General features: G+C 50.8%; 4 protein-coding genes across 4 annotated transcripts; 1 reads left to right on the forward strand and 3 right to left on the reverse strand.

Moving 5' to 3' along the window:
- Positions 1 to 442: 442 nt before the first annotated feature.
- On the reverse strand, positions 443 to 3,067 carry A1O5_11862 (uncharacterized protein; the record flags this gene model as incomplete). Its single annotated transcript, XM_007752432.1, has 5 exons — positions 443 to 1,405; positions 1,454 to 1,522; positions 1,576 to 1,602; positions 1,650 to 2,522; positions 2,594 to 3,067. 5 exons carry the CDS (start codon positions 3,065 to 3,067, stop codon positions 443 to 445), a joined length of 2,406 nt encoding a protein of 801 aa, XP_007750622.1.
- A 1,622-nt stretch (positions 3,068 to 4,689) lies between these two features.
- Positions 4,690 to 6,720, forward strand: A1O5_11863 (uncharacterized protein; the record flags this gene model as incomplete). The annotated part of the gene is made up of 7 exons (XM_007752433.1): positions 4,690 to 4,839; positions 4,893 to 5,154; positions 5,265 to 5,360; positions 5,410 to 5,683; positions 5,719 to 6,023; positions 6,095 to 6,313; positions 6,479 to 6,720. 7 exons carry the CDS (start codon positions 4,690 to 4,692, stop codon positions 6,718 to 6,720), a joined length of 1,548 nt encoding a protein of 515 aa, XP_007750623.1.
- A 785-nt stretch (positions 6,721 to 7,505) lies between these two features.
- On the reverse strand, positions 7,506 to 8,060 carry A1O5_11864 (uncharacterized protein; the record flags this gene model as incomplete). Its single annotated transcript, XM_007752434.1, has 2 exons — positions 7,506 to 7,952; positions 8,016 to 8,060. The coding sequence occupies 2 exons, from the start codon at positions 8,058 to 8,060 to the stop codon at positions 7,506 to 7,508; spliced, it is 492 nt and encodes a 163-aa protein (XP_007750624.1).
- Positions 8,061 to 9,585: 1,525 nt separating this feature from the next.
- On the reverse strand, positions 9,586 to 15,411 carry A1O5_11865 (uncharacterized protein; the record flags this gene model as incomplete). Its single annotated transcript, XM_007752435.1, has 1 exon — positions 9,586 to 15,411. One exon carries the CDS (start codon positions 15,409 to 15,411, stop codon positions 9,586 to 9,588), a length of 5,826 nt encoding a protein of 1,941 aa, XP_007750625.1.
- Between the last annotated feature and the right edge of the window lie 1,641 nt (positions 15,412 to 17,052).

The following is a 17,052-nucleotide window of genomic DNA, read 5'->3' on the forward strand; positions in this document are numbered from 1 at the left end:
CGTAACATGAGCCAAACGAAACCAGCGGACAGAGGTAAGGCGACCTTTTTGCAGCCAATGGTCCTAAGTGGAGGCATCAATGGTGCAAAACGTCGAAAGCTATGAGAAGACCTCACGCTAGGCTCTAGTCTGCCTCGTTGCGATTGATATCCCCGCGGACGTTGGCCTGGGCAACATGGTACAAGATTGACAGAGGTCTCGATTCGTGCTATCAAAGAGACTGCAAACCCGTGCCAGGCTGGATAGAAGCAAACAAATAGAATGTCACCAGACAACAGATTCAAGGCTACACATTGTTCGACTTTGCCTCTTCTCCTATCTCTGGTGGTAAGCCATGTATGGCTACTGGCGTGGCTCATTTTCTAGCTGCTGCACAATTTCGATACTTGATTGGAAGCGGATTTATACCAATATCTCTTTCCTCCGCCCACTCCACGCCATTTCAGTTGCCCATCACCTCTCCTTTGACGTACGGAGTACAGGTGTAATCAGTGTCGTACTGGAGATTACCATTCCAGAGTTCCCCATCTCTCTCCAACAGATCCATTACCTTGATGGCAGTCTTAACGTCGGTGAATACGATCGATGCGCACCCATCGGGTGTGTAGCTGTACTCAATGACGTGGTGAGCATAAGGGTTTTTGATCTTGTAGGGGATCATGTTGTAAATGTATTCGTCTATGTTGCTGATGAGGATGATTCTGGAGGCCTGGGACTTGCCCAAAACTTTGCGCTCAAGCTCGTCATTTCGGGGATAGGTCGGATCCGTGGGCATCCAGCAACGAACAGCAACACCCATGATCTTGAATCGGTTCGCATCACTGGCTTCCCCATCTTTGATCTCTTGATGTTTGATCATGTTGTGCGCAGATTCTTCGTAGTTGAACACGACTCGAGCGGTCATGAAGGAGGTCGCTCCGCCGATTGGTGGAAAGAGCTGGATGGACTCTAAAGAACCACCCTTGACAATGCTGAGAACATCCGCCAAAGTACTTCCGACTGGAATGGTGTCGATCATAACAGTCCGATACGCGTCGGCGGTGCCAGCTGCGTCCTCAGGGAGGTAGCGCACTGGATGGTCAATGAATGGGCTGTTTTGACGCCAGGCAATCCCATTCTCTCCGAGGGCCTGCCACTTTTCTTGCTCACTCTCAAAAACTGGGTTGTCTTTGTTGATCAACCATTTCGGCTCCCCATGGAGATTGTCACCGATCTGAACAGTGATGCGAGACTTTGGCTGAGCAGCAGAAGACACCACAGTGGTAGGTGATTGGTCGTCACCCCCATCGGTGAGGGATGAAGGCGGGGTGAGTCTGCCATGGTGTTCGTCGTTTGGAGGCTTGCCTGGCCTGTCTCTAAGCAACAATACCTCAACATTTGACAGATGCAGGTTCACTCCGTTTGACTATCCAACCACGTCAGTAACTCTTGACCGTGGCAGAAATAAACCGACCTTTTCCTGCAAGGCTTGCTCGTGTGAAGCGGCAGGTTGTTGCCCGTATTTAGCGACAATTGCTGCGGGCTATGTGACGGTTAGTGCAATCTTGGGGATAAAGACAAACAGAGGGCATTCACCAGCTCAAGGACAGTATTTTGCGTAGTCTAGTCTTGTCAGAGGCTGATCACCGAGAGGCATTCCACTTACTTACCGGAAGACGAACTTGACTTGGGATCTTTGCCGAAGCCTTCAGTCGCTGTTGGCTATCATTTAAGGGGTTGTTGGACCGGGCTTGGTCCTTCGAGACACGCATGTCGTTCTCGCGTTCGGCTGCCTCCTTCTCTTTTGCTCCACCGAGTGACTCTGGAGAGATCTCGATAAGCCTGTTGATGCTTGGACGGCTTTTAGCAGGAGTTGCAGGGAATTTGCCGTCGTCGGCAGTCTCGTCGATAGAAAAGTGCTTGCGGAGAGTCCGCCGCAAGATAGAATCGGCAGAATTATCAAACGTAGGTTTCTTCAGCAGGTCAAGATTGTAGAGCTGGGCATCATCGACGACATCACTCGCCGCCGCGGCTGCCACACCAGCGACATCCTTCTTGGCCGATATACCAGTTCCGGAATATTCTTTTGATGTAGACTGTTCCTTTTCCTTGGGCTGAGCCTTCTCCTTGGCGGCGTCTTTGACTTTCTGGTGCTCACGATAAAATTCTTTCAAAGCTGCCTCTTCATCCGCTTTCGATAGGTTAGTCTTTTTATGCCCACCAGTAGTATCAGCGTCGCTCTTGTTGGCATTGTATTTGATGATAGCACCCAGGTTGTTGATTGTGGTTGTCATGCTCGCAATCTGTTGTCTGCTCTTTCTGAGTTGGTCTTCCACCTCGGCGCGCCGCGTGATTTGTTGAGCCAATACTGCTCTGGTGGCATTGTGGGCCCGTTGTTCATTCGCCAAAGCCACACACAGCGTTTCACTGAAAGAAGTTGAGTCAGATAGATTTTGACCGGCGAGGCCTCCTTCTGATATGAATGTGCTGGGTGTTGCATCCATGATTGGGATTTGAGCATGGGATGAAACGAGTTCTGGTGCCTACGCATCTGATTAATAAGACAGACAGAGTGACGGGCAGGTGAGAAGTGAAACTCTGAATTCACACTTACAATGAAAGTGTCATTTCTTCCGTGTTGGCTCACAGCGGCGCCTCCAGATTCCCGTTGAACATGAATCGCAGGCGTCTTTTTGGTTGGGCTTGCGGCCCCTTCAACGGCTGAACGGAGAGCTGCTGGACCCAGTCGCAGTCGAGAGTCTCCAAGATCAGGCTTGATGTGTTTGTTGAAGAAGTCCGCATCAGTCGAGGAAGGGTTTGGATACAGTGCAAGGTTTTCATATGGCATATCACTGAGAGGAAGGAGCTTGTTCTGTGAAGGTGCGGCCAAGGGGAGTGCTGCTCCTTGAGGGAGTCTCTGAGAAAGCTGCTGTTCAAGATAGAGCTTCGCTGATTGGGTGAGGGACTGAATGTTGATGACAGGATCAACGGGAGTAAACTTGAAGCTGCCAAGCTGCGACTGATTGAGATCCTGGCGCTCCATGGGAGGGTATTTGAACAGCCGCTCAGTCACCTTGTTCGAAGTCATGGCAAGCCGCTGATGAGGGAGAGGAGATGATGCACATAGGAAGAGATCAAGAGAATCAACGGATAAAGTTCGACTCGATGATGTGAGAAACGGAATGGAGAAGATATAGACACAGAACGGCGAGAGTTGAAGAGAGGAAGTGCCTCAGGACGTGTGAGAACGAGCAAAGAGAGGAAGGAAAGGACCAGCCTCATCCTCACAGCCTCGCAATCGCAACCGCACCTGCACCTGCCCCATCGATGTCGACAGTGAGGATTCACTCACCAGGACTTACCTAGGTACCCAGGTGATCGATACTCTCAATATTGACCGCTCATCACAGAACCATCTTCTTTCTGATTGCTCCGTCATGGCCATAGCTTTCACGTTTATTCAAGGCTCCTAATCAGCGACACACAAACGAGGGTATCTTCAAAGAGCTTCAACAAAGCGCCAAAGTATCCCTTCCAGGGCATTCAGAAATGTACTGATCTTGGTTGCTTAGGTTGCTGTTTACCCGAATATTCGGACTTGACGAAAATCAAGCCTCGGCCGACGTGGCCCTTGTTGCCTGAGCCGAGCCCTTTTTTCACCACTACACATCCTCACCAAGGGTACCAGAGGTGTAAGAAGCCTATGCCCCAATACTCCCACCGAGCACTTTATGAGCCGGCCTTGGACGCGAGGGCGTAAAAATGGAATGAGCTGCGGACAAGGAGAATCGGAGTGTTTCCCCAGAATGGCCGACGCCCAGATGTTAGGCCTGCGACTTACGGTAAATGGCACCGATGGCCCGTTCCCAGAGATGCCGAAAGCTTCACGGGACATGCATGGAACAGCAAGCGAGGTGACACTGAAATCACCCTCCAATCAACCAAAAGTCGCCGAAGCACATGAAAGTACCAACAGTCCGAATCATCTGTGCAGCGAATGTCTCTCTTCCGCGACCGCCGCCTAAATTCTTAAGCGGAGCAATAAGTGGCAGGCATCAGATTGGCAATACCATACCTCAATGCAACGGCTGTGGCAACATCATTGGCGCTGACACGCCCACAGCATCGTGACGGTCCACTCGGCAAATGACCGCAGGCCCCTGGTATCCCCGCCTTGCTTTGGCTGACAATCCTCAGCCCAGTTGTTGGCAGCGACGAACTCTGGAAGCCAGTGAAAGCTTTGTCCAGTATCTTCTAGCGTGTCTTGGGTGCGGGAAGCTTAGAGTGACTTGGCTGCGGTTGGTGCTGCATCTTTGGGATCGACATCAACGGCTGAATGCGTTCCATTGATGGTTCCCACACGACGATCAACGCATGTCCATCATCCACGTTCTTTCCATCACAAGTCACTTGTTCCGGCCATCACTCACGGAACTAGAGCCCTATGAGGAAGGACAGCATGACCATGCAAGGATGTCCTTCCAACCTGACGTCTTCTGTCCTTCTGGACCAGAATGTCTGTCGAAACCCCGAATGACATCCTACGGACCGTCCTCCGTTGCTCCAGATTAAAAATATCCTTCAGTCAAGTCTGTACTCGGTACGACCCTCCGTCCCTATTTCGACAATTTGGACGCATCGTCCATATATGCAGTCTTCCCTGTTCTCACCTCTTTACTCCACACTGAGCACCTGCCGTCGCCCACTGTTATGGAAAAGACTAATCCCAAAATTTCGGACTCTGACGATGCTCGTTCTCCGTCAGAGAATGAGAAGCACGTCGAAGGCGGTGTACCTGTCGATGTTGTCACTACCTCAGATCCAGATGAAGGTCTGAGTGAGGAAGAGCGAAAGCATATTGTAGGCAAGAACTCATTCTAGTCTCAAGGAGGTGAATGACTGATTGTCCTTAGGACCGCAAATTGCTCTGGAAACTTGACATTAAGCTGATCCCATGGCTTTGCTTGCTCTACCTGATTTCTTTCTTGGACCGGACCAATATTGGAAACGCCAAAATCGACGGTCTTCAAGAAGACTTGAACCTGACCAACAACGAATACAATGATACTTTGACAATCTTTTTCATTTCATATTCGCTGTTCGAGCCTTTCACGCAGATTTTGTTGAAACGGTTTAGGCCGTCCATCTTTCTTCCCACAATCATGATTTTATGGGGTGAGTAAGCTGGTGTCTGGTCCAGAACCACCACGGTGGTAGTTTCCTGCATCTTGATTCGGAGCTTCATCTATGTACCAGCCTTGCTGACCATAGTCCTACTTTCCTAGGTATCTGCATGACTACAATGGGTCTTGTCCACAACTTTTCTGGTCTCATGGCAGCACGATGGTTCCTTGGATTGACTGAAGCGGGCCTATTCCCTGGTGCGTTAAATGTTCGAGTCTCTCCAAATTCCTTCTGACATGGCCATAGGCGTCAATTACTACCTATCTTGTTGGTACAGACGATCTGAGTTCGGTATTCGAGCGGCCATATTTTTTTCTGCGGCGGCTCTTGCCGGATCTTTTGGTGGCTTGCTCGCCGCGGCTATCGTCCAGATGGATGGGGTGGGAGGTAAACCAGGCTGGGCATGGATCTTCATCCTCGAAGGCCTTGCTACGATCATCATTGCTGGGCTGTCGTATTTCATGGCAAGCTTCTTGCCATCACCGTGGCTAGAACGCTCGCGGGCTAACATGGAACACAGGTCCACGACTTCCCGGATGAAGCCAAATTTCTCAGCGAAGATGACCGGCGTCGTGTGATTCGGCGCCTTAAACTAGACAAACAATCTAGCGCTGAGCACGAAGCATTCAAAATGCAGTATTTCTGGGCGGCCGCCAAGGACTGGAAGACCTGGACAGGCGCCATGATTTACATGGGCTGTGACGGTGCTCTTTATGCATTTTCTCTCTTCATTCCTACCATCATTCAGCAAATGGGGTATAAGAGCATACACGCGCAGCTGCTCAGCGTGCCACCTTATGCTGTGGCTGCGGCGGTAACGATTTTCGTTGGTTTTATTGCTGACAGAACTAGAACGAGAGGTATATCTCTCTTCCCCGCTCTTTTTGCCTCTCCCTCTTCAGATGCTTCTTACACTGACGAAATGAAATAGGCTACTGTAATATGGTCATGGCCTTGTTTGGCATAGCCGGTTTTGGTATGCTTCTGGGCTCGGGAGAACCGCACGTCCAATATGCAGGCACATTCTTGGGTGCCATGGGAATATACCCGTGCATTCCAAACACGATTACTTGGACAGCGAACAATGTCGAGGGCGTCTACAAGCGAGGTATCGCCTTGGGATTCGTCATTGGATGGGGCAACCTGAATGGTATGTGAAACAGTTTTCCCTTTCTACTCTCTTTTGCCTTCGGTTCTATATCTCTTCAAGTCAGAAGCATTTTCCCGTGGGTGTATCGAGAACTGTTTCGAATTGCTCTGGCGCAACAAAGGTAGCCGAAAAACACATACAATAAGTTCTGACTCTGTGCGATAGGAATTATGTCTAGTAACATCTACCGCGCACAAGACAAGCCTCGATTCCGTCCTGGCCACGCCGTGGTTCTCGGCTACGAAGCTGTCTTTCTTCTAGGTGGCAGTATCCTGCAGCACATCCTCTTGAGAAGAGAGAATGCCAAGCGCCGGGCGGGCGAGAGGGATGTGTGGGTGGAGGGCAAGACCGAGGAGGAGATTGAGAAGTTAGGGGACCGGAGGCCCGATTTCATCTACACTCTATGATGTTGTAAGAGAAATCTGGTAGAAGGAACAGAGACTTGAAGGTAGCTTTTGGAGGCAGAGAAAGAGAGATGAATCGCAGCAATCCTCTAGGTGAAGGAAGGGAGGGAGGGACAAGGCCGGGAACATGTGGCTTCTGAAGCAGAGATCTGGCACCACGAGACCTGAACGCGCACAGAGGCGTCTAAGCACGATTGGGATTCGGACCCCAGGATGTGACGAGGACATCATTAGATAGAAAAGCCCTGCCAAAAGGCGAACCGAAATCGATATTCCAGCAAACCGAATTCCTGCCTGCCCGAGTACTTGAGCGGGACGCATCCAGCCTTGTCATCAAGCCCTAGCCTGGCTGATGCTTCCTGGGCGCAAAATATCATATCCATCCCATCCCACAGGAATCAAACCCTGCGCTCTGAGCCTCTCGACCGACCCCACAACATGAGGTACTTACTCTATCTCGGGCGCGGGTCATGATATCGTATCCTTCTCCTTCATACGTATGCTCGTAGCAGAGACTCTCTCAGGTCCCGATGTGTATCGTATCTGTGCTTCATCACTCAATCATTACATGCTTTGGAGTCGTCTTTTCGTGTCGTGACGAATACAGTCAAGCTCAGTTCATTGGCTCGTTGCTCTTTGCTCTCGAATTCGGCGAATCTATCCGTGGGGGTGATTTTGACTTTCGGCCCGGATGAGGGGAATTGCTAATTCTGCAACAATTGTACCATCAGCCACAAGATTCATCTGAATCGTGCTCTGAAACGCACAAGGAAGAACGAGTCTAGTACTTACGATCTCCTTCTCTCACCCTCTCTCCGAAACTCCTCAATGATGCGTAGCATCTCCTTCCTCCCGGCCGAGGCATCCACCACCCTCCCACCCAGACTCATGCTAACCTTCGCATCCGTTCTGACCATCAAGAGTCTCTTTAGGAGTAAGTGCCTCATATTAAGACAGACAAATACCCCGCAATCACTCGAGTTATCCTGCAACGGCGAGTCGGTCAACTGGATGAACCGCAGAGGCTTGTTGATCAGTCTGGAGAGTTTTTGGGTGACGTAGTGTGCTTCGTTTTGGTTTCCGGGTGGCATGCTGTCATAGTGGAATGCGACGCCGTCAACGATGGAAACTAAGAGCAGAGACCAGTGCGTGCCGCCTTCAGCGATGGAGGCAGAGTGGTTGTCGTTGATGGGGAGGAAGATATGTGAGACGTTGGTGAAATCGGGAAGAGCGTCCTAGAAAGCAATTCAAGATGAGGGAAGGGATCGCAGAGGGATCGTGTTTGGTAGCAGAAATACCTTTATCGTCCGAGGATCGGGAGTCTGCATGAGCATGAACGACATGGTAGGGCGGAGGAGGACAATATGGGAGTGTTTGTAGTTGGTCAGGTATTCTCGCTCCAGATACCTTGTAGGAATCCTTGTCAGATCTTGTGTCTCTCCTTGATAAGGTGTGCGAGATGCCTACTCTTCCCAGAACGAGATGACCTGCACAAGCACCAAAATGTCAGCCTCAGCAGCCGTCTTATTCCCGGCAATGGACACAATCATACATTGTCTGTTAACCAATCATTCTTCAGTACTGATATGTCTTCCCTTGTCACTGTACGGCCTCTCCTTCTCAGTATATAGTCTTTGTTGCAGGGGAGAGCAATCAGGCAAGGGTACGAAGGAATACGGACATCGGACATCGTAGTCTGCACGGCCTTAATCAGCACGACATGTGTGTGTGAGGGAGGGAATATACTCACAGCTCAAGTATGCATCTTCCGGTGCAAGCTTCATGTTCACGTGGTGTCAGTTAGCCCAGGAGGTTGTTTGTAATCGAATATGAAGTGCGGCAGCGATATGCAATATGCGGCCATGGTGGGGGGGAGGGAACCGCAGACAAGGGAACAGATGTCCGTCTTCATGATGTGTGCACCTACTGATCTTCCAAATGCTCGGCTCATTCGCCCTCCAAATGGATGAAGATCTGGCATTTCTATCGACTTCTGAATTGTCCGCTCAAGGTGCACAGAGTAGGAAGGAAGATGTCATCAAGACGTGAAGTATGAGGCTGCGGGTCCCAGATGGGTGATAGCTTCACGGCTCACCAATCGCTTGCAGGTTGATGAGATTTCATACTGAATCCATGGCAGAGACAGTTAAGAATGTGAATACAGTAACACCCAGGCAATGTGTGTTGAGTGCCTCTCACGGTCAAACGTGGTCAAATGTGGTTGAGCGAGAAGGGTCTTGCTCCGTTCCCCCATATTCTGCGTGGTGGACTTCCCCTGTACGTCACCCGCGCTTGAATCAGCCACCAGCTACAGCCTCATCAGATTCCACGCCCAAGTCCTGGCCTTGCCGTGTGCCTACACTCTCAGTACTCGGTATACGACGTGCATCTAGGCACCTCTACGAACTCCGTCTCAGGGCTAAAGCAGCAGATCGCCCAATTCTTTCAAGTGTGCTTTTCATTCTCTCTGCAGTGAAAAGCATGTCCAGCTACAAGATTCCTTCAGCTACTGGTATTTTAGGCTGCCTTCCATCAAAGTCATTGTCTGATAGTACTGTACATTTGCTCCCACCGTCTTTGCTTTTGTGTTACATGTCCAACGCCGGCCCTCCCCCTGGATCCGCTTGAACGCTTGAACGAAAAAGAAAGCTAAAAGAACAATCATTGTTGAAGACTGGCAAGCCCTGCACCGGTCAGGCCACACCCCGTCTCGATCGAAAGTAACCATATAAGGCGCGGCCTTAACTCCTTGTACGAATGAGAAATGTCCTCCCCGGCGTATGATGGAGTGGATCATGTGTGTCCAGGATTGGTATATCCAAGATCTTGCCATGAGATACCATCATATCTGGAGTCTTCATCACCAGCTCATTCCGCCAATTTGGCGAAATGCTTGTTCCAGATCCAGCCAATTTCTCTTGTTGGATCGTCTTGATTAATTGCCAACCACAGTTCTCCATGCTCAGCGATAATGTCGAAGATCTCCCCAATCACATATGTGAGGTAGCGGAATCCACCTTGCTGCCGCGATCGGTCGATGTTAAATTCATAGACACTGGCCGCAGTGAACAAAACTCCGGGTTCTCTCCGTGGTTCTGGATTAGTCGGTGCTGTCTCCGGCTCGGGGCTCTCTTCCATAGGCATTGCGGAAGAGAAAACACTGGCCCGACCTGTGGCCGGTAGGTGAGACTGTGACTGAGTTGGTCCTGGAGCTGCCGAGTAGAATGTAGACGACGAAGCATGTCGGACTGCCATGGGAGATTCGGTTAACAATTCACCTAATGATGGAGATGGGGCTTCGAAGCTCAACCGAGGAGCTGCTTGGGCGTTGTCTGCTGAGGGACCTGGACTAGTCCCTGGTCGAGACGCACTTGTACTGTTGACAGTATGAAGAGATGCAGAAACACCTCGACTTCCCGTCTCTGGAGTCTTGGGAATTCGTCCAGATGCAGCTGAGCCGGTCCGGATCCGTCCGTTGGCGAACGTGGATGAACTCCACTCGGTGTGATCGTCACTTTGAGAACTCATTGGACCTCCGCTGTTCCGGTGATAGTGGTCCTTCAAAGGCAACTGGGGTATCTCTTCAGATGTTGACACAGATCGCTTCGTTGCGCTGTTCCATGAGGGCTGACGGGGTGACTCGTCGCCAGTCAATGTCGAGCCAGGAGTTAAGAACGAAATCATGTTCACTGCCTCTGCTAGCAATGATCCATTGCAGATGCTCAGGGACAATGCAGTCGCTTCTTGGAAATCAAAATCTTCCTGCCAGTCTTTGACAATATCAGCTTTGTCCAGCTTGTCCAAGGGTATTTCCATGGCGGCCGAGAACTTTTGCCGGCACAAAGCCAGCCAGCTGAGATGCAATTGAATAAGATTGGCCTGACAAGTATGGACGAGATCGGCTGTTGATTGGAGAAGTCGCTTCATTCTTTCTTTGGCTTCCAGGTTCAGAGCTTCCCATTGTTCCATGCGCTCGGTCATCTTCTTGTCAATCTTTTCACCTCTGTCCTTCTTGTGTTTGAATTGATTGTAATCCAGAAGCCGCTTTTCTCGCTTTTGAATCAGCCCTTTGGAATCTGATCTAAACCTCTCTAGCATTGTTGCTGTCTTTTCCATGGGTTGGACGACACGTCGTGTGACTTGCTCATTGTGGTCGGGGAGCGCAATCGAGTTGACCCCCCGAACGACAATGGCAAATTGTCGAAGTTTGCTCTCGGCCTGTGCGTAGTTCGTGTGGCCAACGTCAACCCATGCCTCAGCAGCAGCTGCTAGCTCGCACAAGCGATTGACCCACTTGGTGATCTCTTCAATATATCCTTGACAATCCTTAGTTACCAAGAATAGATGCGCAATGTTGTTATCATAACTGATCTTGAGCTTGGTATACTCCGGATCTTCGTGTACGCCATTGATGCCCACGTGTTGCCGTAGTTTCTCTGCACGCCGACCAATCGCTTTCGTCAAGCCATTTCGAACATCAGACTCCTTCCGTTTCCGGTTCAGTACCTGATCAACAAGCTCGGTGTGCTTCTTCACTTCGTTGATCCGTACATTGACCTCGGTCACCTCAACTGCTGCTCTTCGGATAAATTCGACGTCAGGGTGAGTATTCGGAGTCGCCTCCAGTAGCTGATTGAGCAAGAGAGGATATTTGGTGATGCGTTGTATTGGCTTGACAAGGAGAGCATCCAAACTCCAGGCATTGGTAATGTCACTTGAATTCTCACTGCATTCTTTAAGCCACTCTCGTACAGCGGCTGATGACTGCAGCGCCTCCAACCTCTTGTTGGCAGCATGTCGGGTTCGAATATAATCGGTATACACCTTCTCCATGTCAACCATTGACGCTTCAAACGCGGTGCCCACTCTTGTAAGTTCGTCTCTATCAAAGTCAGTCAGCTCACCAATGCCGTCAACAGAGACCGCAGAGCTCTGTATTGTGGATGTCCGATTGCCGTCTTTTCGTCGATCAGATCTTTCCATTACGTAAGCTGGCTTGACGACCTGTCTCAAATATGCCAGGAAATCCTTGGAAAACTGTTGTACAAGGTCCACATTGCCGAATATAATCTTGATGTCCTCGTCATTTATGGCGGCGGTTGCAGTTTGTTTATAGATATCGCACAAGACTCTCATATCTCTTTCGTATGTGTATTCGGTGTCTACCAACTCCTTGAGAACATGTCTTCTTTGTTTCAGACGGCGATGCTCGGGATTTTGCTCATCTATAGATGACCTAGTATCATGCGAGCCGGATGGTATCATCTGTTGATCCATACTTGACCTGGTAGACATCTGAGATAATGCAGTAAGTGGTCTAGCCAGTGGAGCTGTTTGTGGCATGACTGGTCTTATGCCAATCGGGGCAGACCAGGACGTTTGGTCAACGGTAGGCAGTTTCGAGACCGGAGGAGGTGGCGGTGAGTGGGATGGGGGGCGTGGAATGTTACTCTCAGCCCCGACCGGTACAAAATCGTCCGTCTGCTGCTCAATTTCGTTTTGTTCATTAGCTTGATAGGTTTCTGTGGTCGACGTCCTGGACCCTGCGTCTGCAAACGCTTCTTGAGCCAAAGTTGATGGTTGTCTTTCTTCTGTCGGTGATTTGAGAGCAAACTGCATCCAATCACCGACCGATGGTGACGTCTCAGCCCAGTCTTCCGCACTGTCCAAGCTGGATTTGTATCTATGATGCGTTCGATAGCTCGATGGTGGTGGCGGTGGAGGCGTGGGAGTCACATGACTTGAAGTGTGAGTTTTTGTAGATTTGGCGGCGTTGTGATACCGCTCTTCAGTTGCGTCATGCTCTGAATACGGTCTTGCTTCAGATTGAAAGGACTTGGTTGATCGCGGGCGTGAAGATTCGAGCTCCCATTGACGGGTATACTCTTCCAGTTCCTCCAAACACAACCGTTGCACTTTCTCCTCATCCGCTTTTTCCACGTCGGCTAGGTCCGGCGAAGTTTGAATGATTCGGTGATAGATATCATCCACGAGTTGCTGATCAACAACCCCCGATGGAGTCTGTTGCTGGAGAACTTTATTCACTATCGTATAGGCGTCACTTGCATGGTGCTCTCTATTCGAGTCATCCTCAACACTTGAGTGACCCGACTCGGACTGTGAATCGGACTCTGCATGTGTACCCTCCGTTTCCTGCTGCAGCACCTGAGGTGACTCAACGACAGAAGCAGGATTGTCAGCTGCTTCAGATTCAGGTAGATCCTCTATTGATGACGTCCACGAGGTTCTTCCGTCGCTCTGCGAGCGTGAATGCTCGGGCTGATCCAGCGACACCAAATGTCGATAACCTTTCTCTACAGCTTCGTCGTCGTCGAGATAGGCAGTCTCGCGAAGCATGAGATGAACAGATACCTGATCGGCGTGATCAGAATTCTCGCCAGATGCTTGAGAAGCGGATGATAAGGGTGAAGTGGAGTCCTGACTTCGAAGCACATTAATTTGGTTGCAAAGTGATTGCCCAGAAGTCTGGAGACGTGATGTGTCCGTTTGCGGCTCAACGTCGATCATGGTGGCGTCGGTCGCCACAGTGTCCTCAGTTACTGCTGATTGAGGCTCTTGCTCGTCACGCACCGGTTGTAGATGGGTGTTCAGGCTGAACGGGATGTTATTGAAGCCAACCTCAGCATGACCAAGTGTGGGCGAGTCCATGTCATCCCCCGGGAGCTGGATATTTCCTTCAACAATCCTCAAGGCCGTTTGGGTGAATGCCCGTTGATCTTGCGGGCTCTCTCCATTGCCGGTGTAAAATGCACGTTCCTCAGAGGTATCGGTGGGAGCCTCATTCACGACGACAGCCGGAATATCGAACGTTTCTTGGCGTTGGTCTGATTCATCGGATTCTTCGAGGGAAGGTGTCATGCTATCTGCCCGGTTGGTTGAATTGGCGCGAGTCTCTGTGCTGCCACCTTTCAAATCCTGTCCTTCTCGTGACCGGCTCAGAGCTTGAGTGATCTTCAATCGGCGAGCCTTCAGATCGATATCACTAAGTTCCGGCGGTTTCTGTCGTCTGAAAGCTTTTCGGTCACTTTGTTGCTTCGCCATCGTCTGGAACTTTTCAGCCATCTTCGCACGGGACGCAGCTGTGGTGGCAGAAGACACGGGGAGTCGGGGTCTCGAGCTTCTGAGTGGTGGGGAGACCTTCGGCGGAGGGGCGATGATATTTGCCCGAAGTGAAGGACTCTTTTCGCCATTTGCTGTGGTAGAAGGGCGCCCACGATTGTTTGGGCTTTTGATTTGCACCGGAGATCGTGGCTGCCGCTTTGAACTGTGCTGTTTTCGTTCTCCTGGTGGAGAAGGATTCGATGCTTTCAGCCCCGACTCTAGAGCCCGGAAAGGGAGCTGCTGGTGTGGGACAATGGCAGGACGACTGGTAGGAGAGATTGCCGCAGAATCTGAAGCCATTCGCTGATGTCTTGTACTTAGTGGTATTCTGGATTGAGCGTTCGACTTCAGTAATGATTCTGCAATGTGTTTGTGGGTGATCTCTTCAGCGGCCGGCGGAGTTTGGTCTTCTCGCAAGAAGGCTTTCGAAGGAGGTCCAGAGACATCACTATTTGCTCGGCGATGTGGAGGTCGGGATTGTGGAAAGCCGTTGAAACCATAATTAGAAGTCTGAGAATGCATAACTGAAGGCGAGATCGGGGGCCCAGACGACTGAGGATGGCCACGTTTTGTCGAAAACATTGGGTTGGGGCTATGCATTGGGGATCCTTCTGATCCTCGTCGCCGACGAGCATTGTAAATGCCGTATCCCGGTGCAGCAGGAAGATTGGTCGCAGAAGAAGGGACCTCACCAAACAGCAAGTGCTGACCAGCTGCGGGGACTTCAGGATTGCTGGCTACTTGACTCAGCCCGTCCGCGAAGGACGGATCTCTAGAGTGAGTAAACTTCTCGTTTGCAGCGGCTCTGAATCCCAACGCGCTCCCCGTCCTCCTTGAAGCGTCCGAGACTCTGGATGGTGGTCGCTTGACTTGTGGGTGATAAGAGTGAGACGTCTCCACCGAGGCATATGGCATGGGGCTTGCGGTTCTCGAAGCAGGTCGCGATACTTGCTGAGTGGGCAAAGGAGGGACGTCGTCAGGCGAAGCATCGAACCGAGCTACCAGATCTTTGAAAGAAGCCTTCCTCGACTTCAAAGAGTTGGGCATTGCTCCAGAAGATCTTGCATGTCCGCCATCGTACGTACCATTGGGCAAGGTCTGGGTATTCAACGATAATTTCCGAGCACCAGTTGAGCCTTTTGCTCCCTTGACCATCCTGTCGTCGGCGGAGAAGCTTGATTTTCGAGCTGTAACAGGCGGCTCTTCCGCACGTTCAATCGGGTCCGTTCGTATCGCTTCTTGATGTAGGGCCACGAGTGATGAGTTCGCGAAGGGGTCTTGATACTGGCGGTAGAAATTGTGCGGGTCATTCTGGATATCCTCATTTGGGACAGTATCTAGCCTCGAGGTCGATCTTGAAGGGTTGGACAGTGATGATGTCCGAGAACGCTGAGTCACAGGCTGTGATAGAGAATAGGCCGTGGAAGGGAGAAAGACCAGTGATCGGTTAGGCGACTGGGCCTGTGAGCCAGGCGTCCTGATCTGATCCGGCAAGTTTGTTTGGGACTGGGAGGATTGACGCCGGTGGTGGGCAGTATAGTAGCGTTTCTGATTCGACACCGCCGAAGGCATGTTGAGATGGCCCAAGTCAGGGAGAAGCCTTCTTTCTTGGACGGTGATGGTGAATGCTACGGCGCAGATGCATGGCCCAGGCCAGACATGATCAGTTTAACAGGACGTTCTCCTTTGTTCTTCTCCCTGCCGGCAAGATGTGTCCCAACTGTTCCTCCTCTTGTACGAAGCCTCATCAACGGACACGAGTCGAGCAAAAGCCCGTCACCCCGGAGTCCAGGGCGGTGGAAACACGAGAATAGCCCCCGTGCTGCCAAACGTTGGCCAAAGACTCTGTGGTCTGGCTCGATGGGAAGAGAACGCTAATAGACTCGGAGACGAGGAGTTGACGAGAAGTCGCTGTAGGTGTTTGCGGTTGTTTCTGGTTCAGTTGCTTGCCGGAAACGGAGTGTGGGTGCGCAGGGACATTTGACGTCGTGGTTGCTGCTCCAACAAGATCTGAGGGATGTGACAACGCAGGTCGATCGCTTAGAGATATGGTCAGAATTGATACAATAGGAAAGTCTACGTTGGAGCGAATGCTGGTGATGTAGAATGGCGCGGTCAGGCTGCGGTCCACGGTCATCGAGAGATATGGTGGTGTCGGTAGGTGGTGGTGGTGGATGTGAATTTGGCAGCTAACATCCGTCCAGCAAGTGCGGCACAGAGTGAGTAGCGGCGTGGGCGGAGGCTAAAGTCCCTCTGCTCACTAGTCGCGGACGGTCCAGAAGAACTAGGCGGGTTCGACGGGCTTAACGGGTATGGGGACTTCAGGTTATAGGGAGCAAGATGCAAGCATTGGTCAGTGGCATAAGTAGGCGAGAGTTTAGCGATAGCAGGCTACGGAGTCCCTGAACATTGTAACTACCTATCTCCATTGTTTTCCAAATGGCCGGACAAGGAAAGCCAGACCAACTGACAACAAAACGAGGCACTCATTCAACCATGCATCACTGGTACATCCACCACAATGCCATTTTGTCTTGTTTCTTCCGAGCACGTCTCTGACCTCCATCAAGTGAGACCTCTACCTGGTATGGTTCTCGGGGTTCATCCTTTTAGGCGTGCCCATCGCTAAACTTCAGTTCTTTCTCGATTCACCATTTTTGCTCTGTACTGACAAAATCCCACTCACTATTCCTATTAGATCGATGGTGACCTTCATCTGCAATCAACAAGTATATTGTTTTCCTTCACAATGTAGAAATAGTAGTGCAATATTGTTGGCTATTTTTCATATTAGCGGCCACTTTATCGTTGTTGAGCTCTCTTTTAACCATATTCCGCGTCAGACTACCTATGCACCTTATTTTCGGGTGTGGCTTGCCCCATTCAGCCGGAGATATTGTCAAACTGTAAAAGAGGAGTACCCAACTACCACCATCACCACCACCACCACCAACACCATCGGCAAGACTTTGTTCAATACGCCCTCAGCGCCCATCTCCCGTGCAACCATTTCCTCGGCAGAAGTCAAACCTACGCCCACTGACGAAGCGCAATCTGCGGCACGGCTTTCTCGTCCTGGCACAAATATCATGCCGTCTTCAACACCCAAGAATCTTACAATCATGGTACGCGTCGGTCTTGGGTAGTTTAGACCCAAGAGACTGCTTGACTGATACACGGTAGCTGCTTTCCGGATCATGTTATTCCGACATA

This window comes from Cladophialophora psammophila (genome assembly GCF_000585535.1).
Source record: "Cladophialophora psammophila CBS 110553 chromosome Unknown aczJe-supercont1.29, whole genome shotgun sequence".
NCBI lineage: Eukaryota > Fungi > Ascomycota > Eurotiomycetes > Chaetothyriales > Herpotrichiellaceae > Cladophialophora > Cladophialophora psammophila.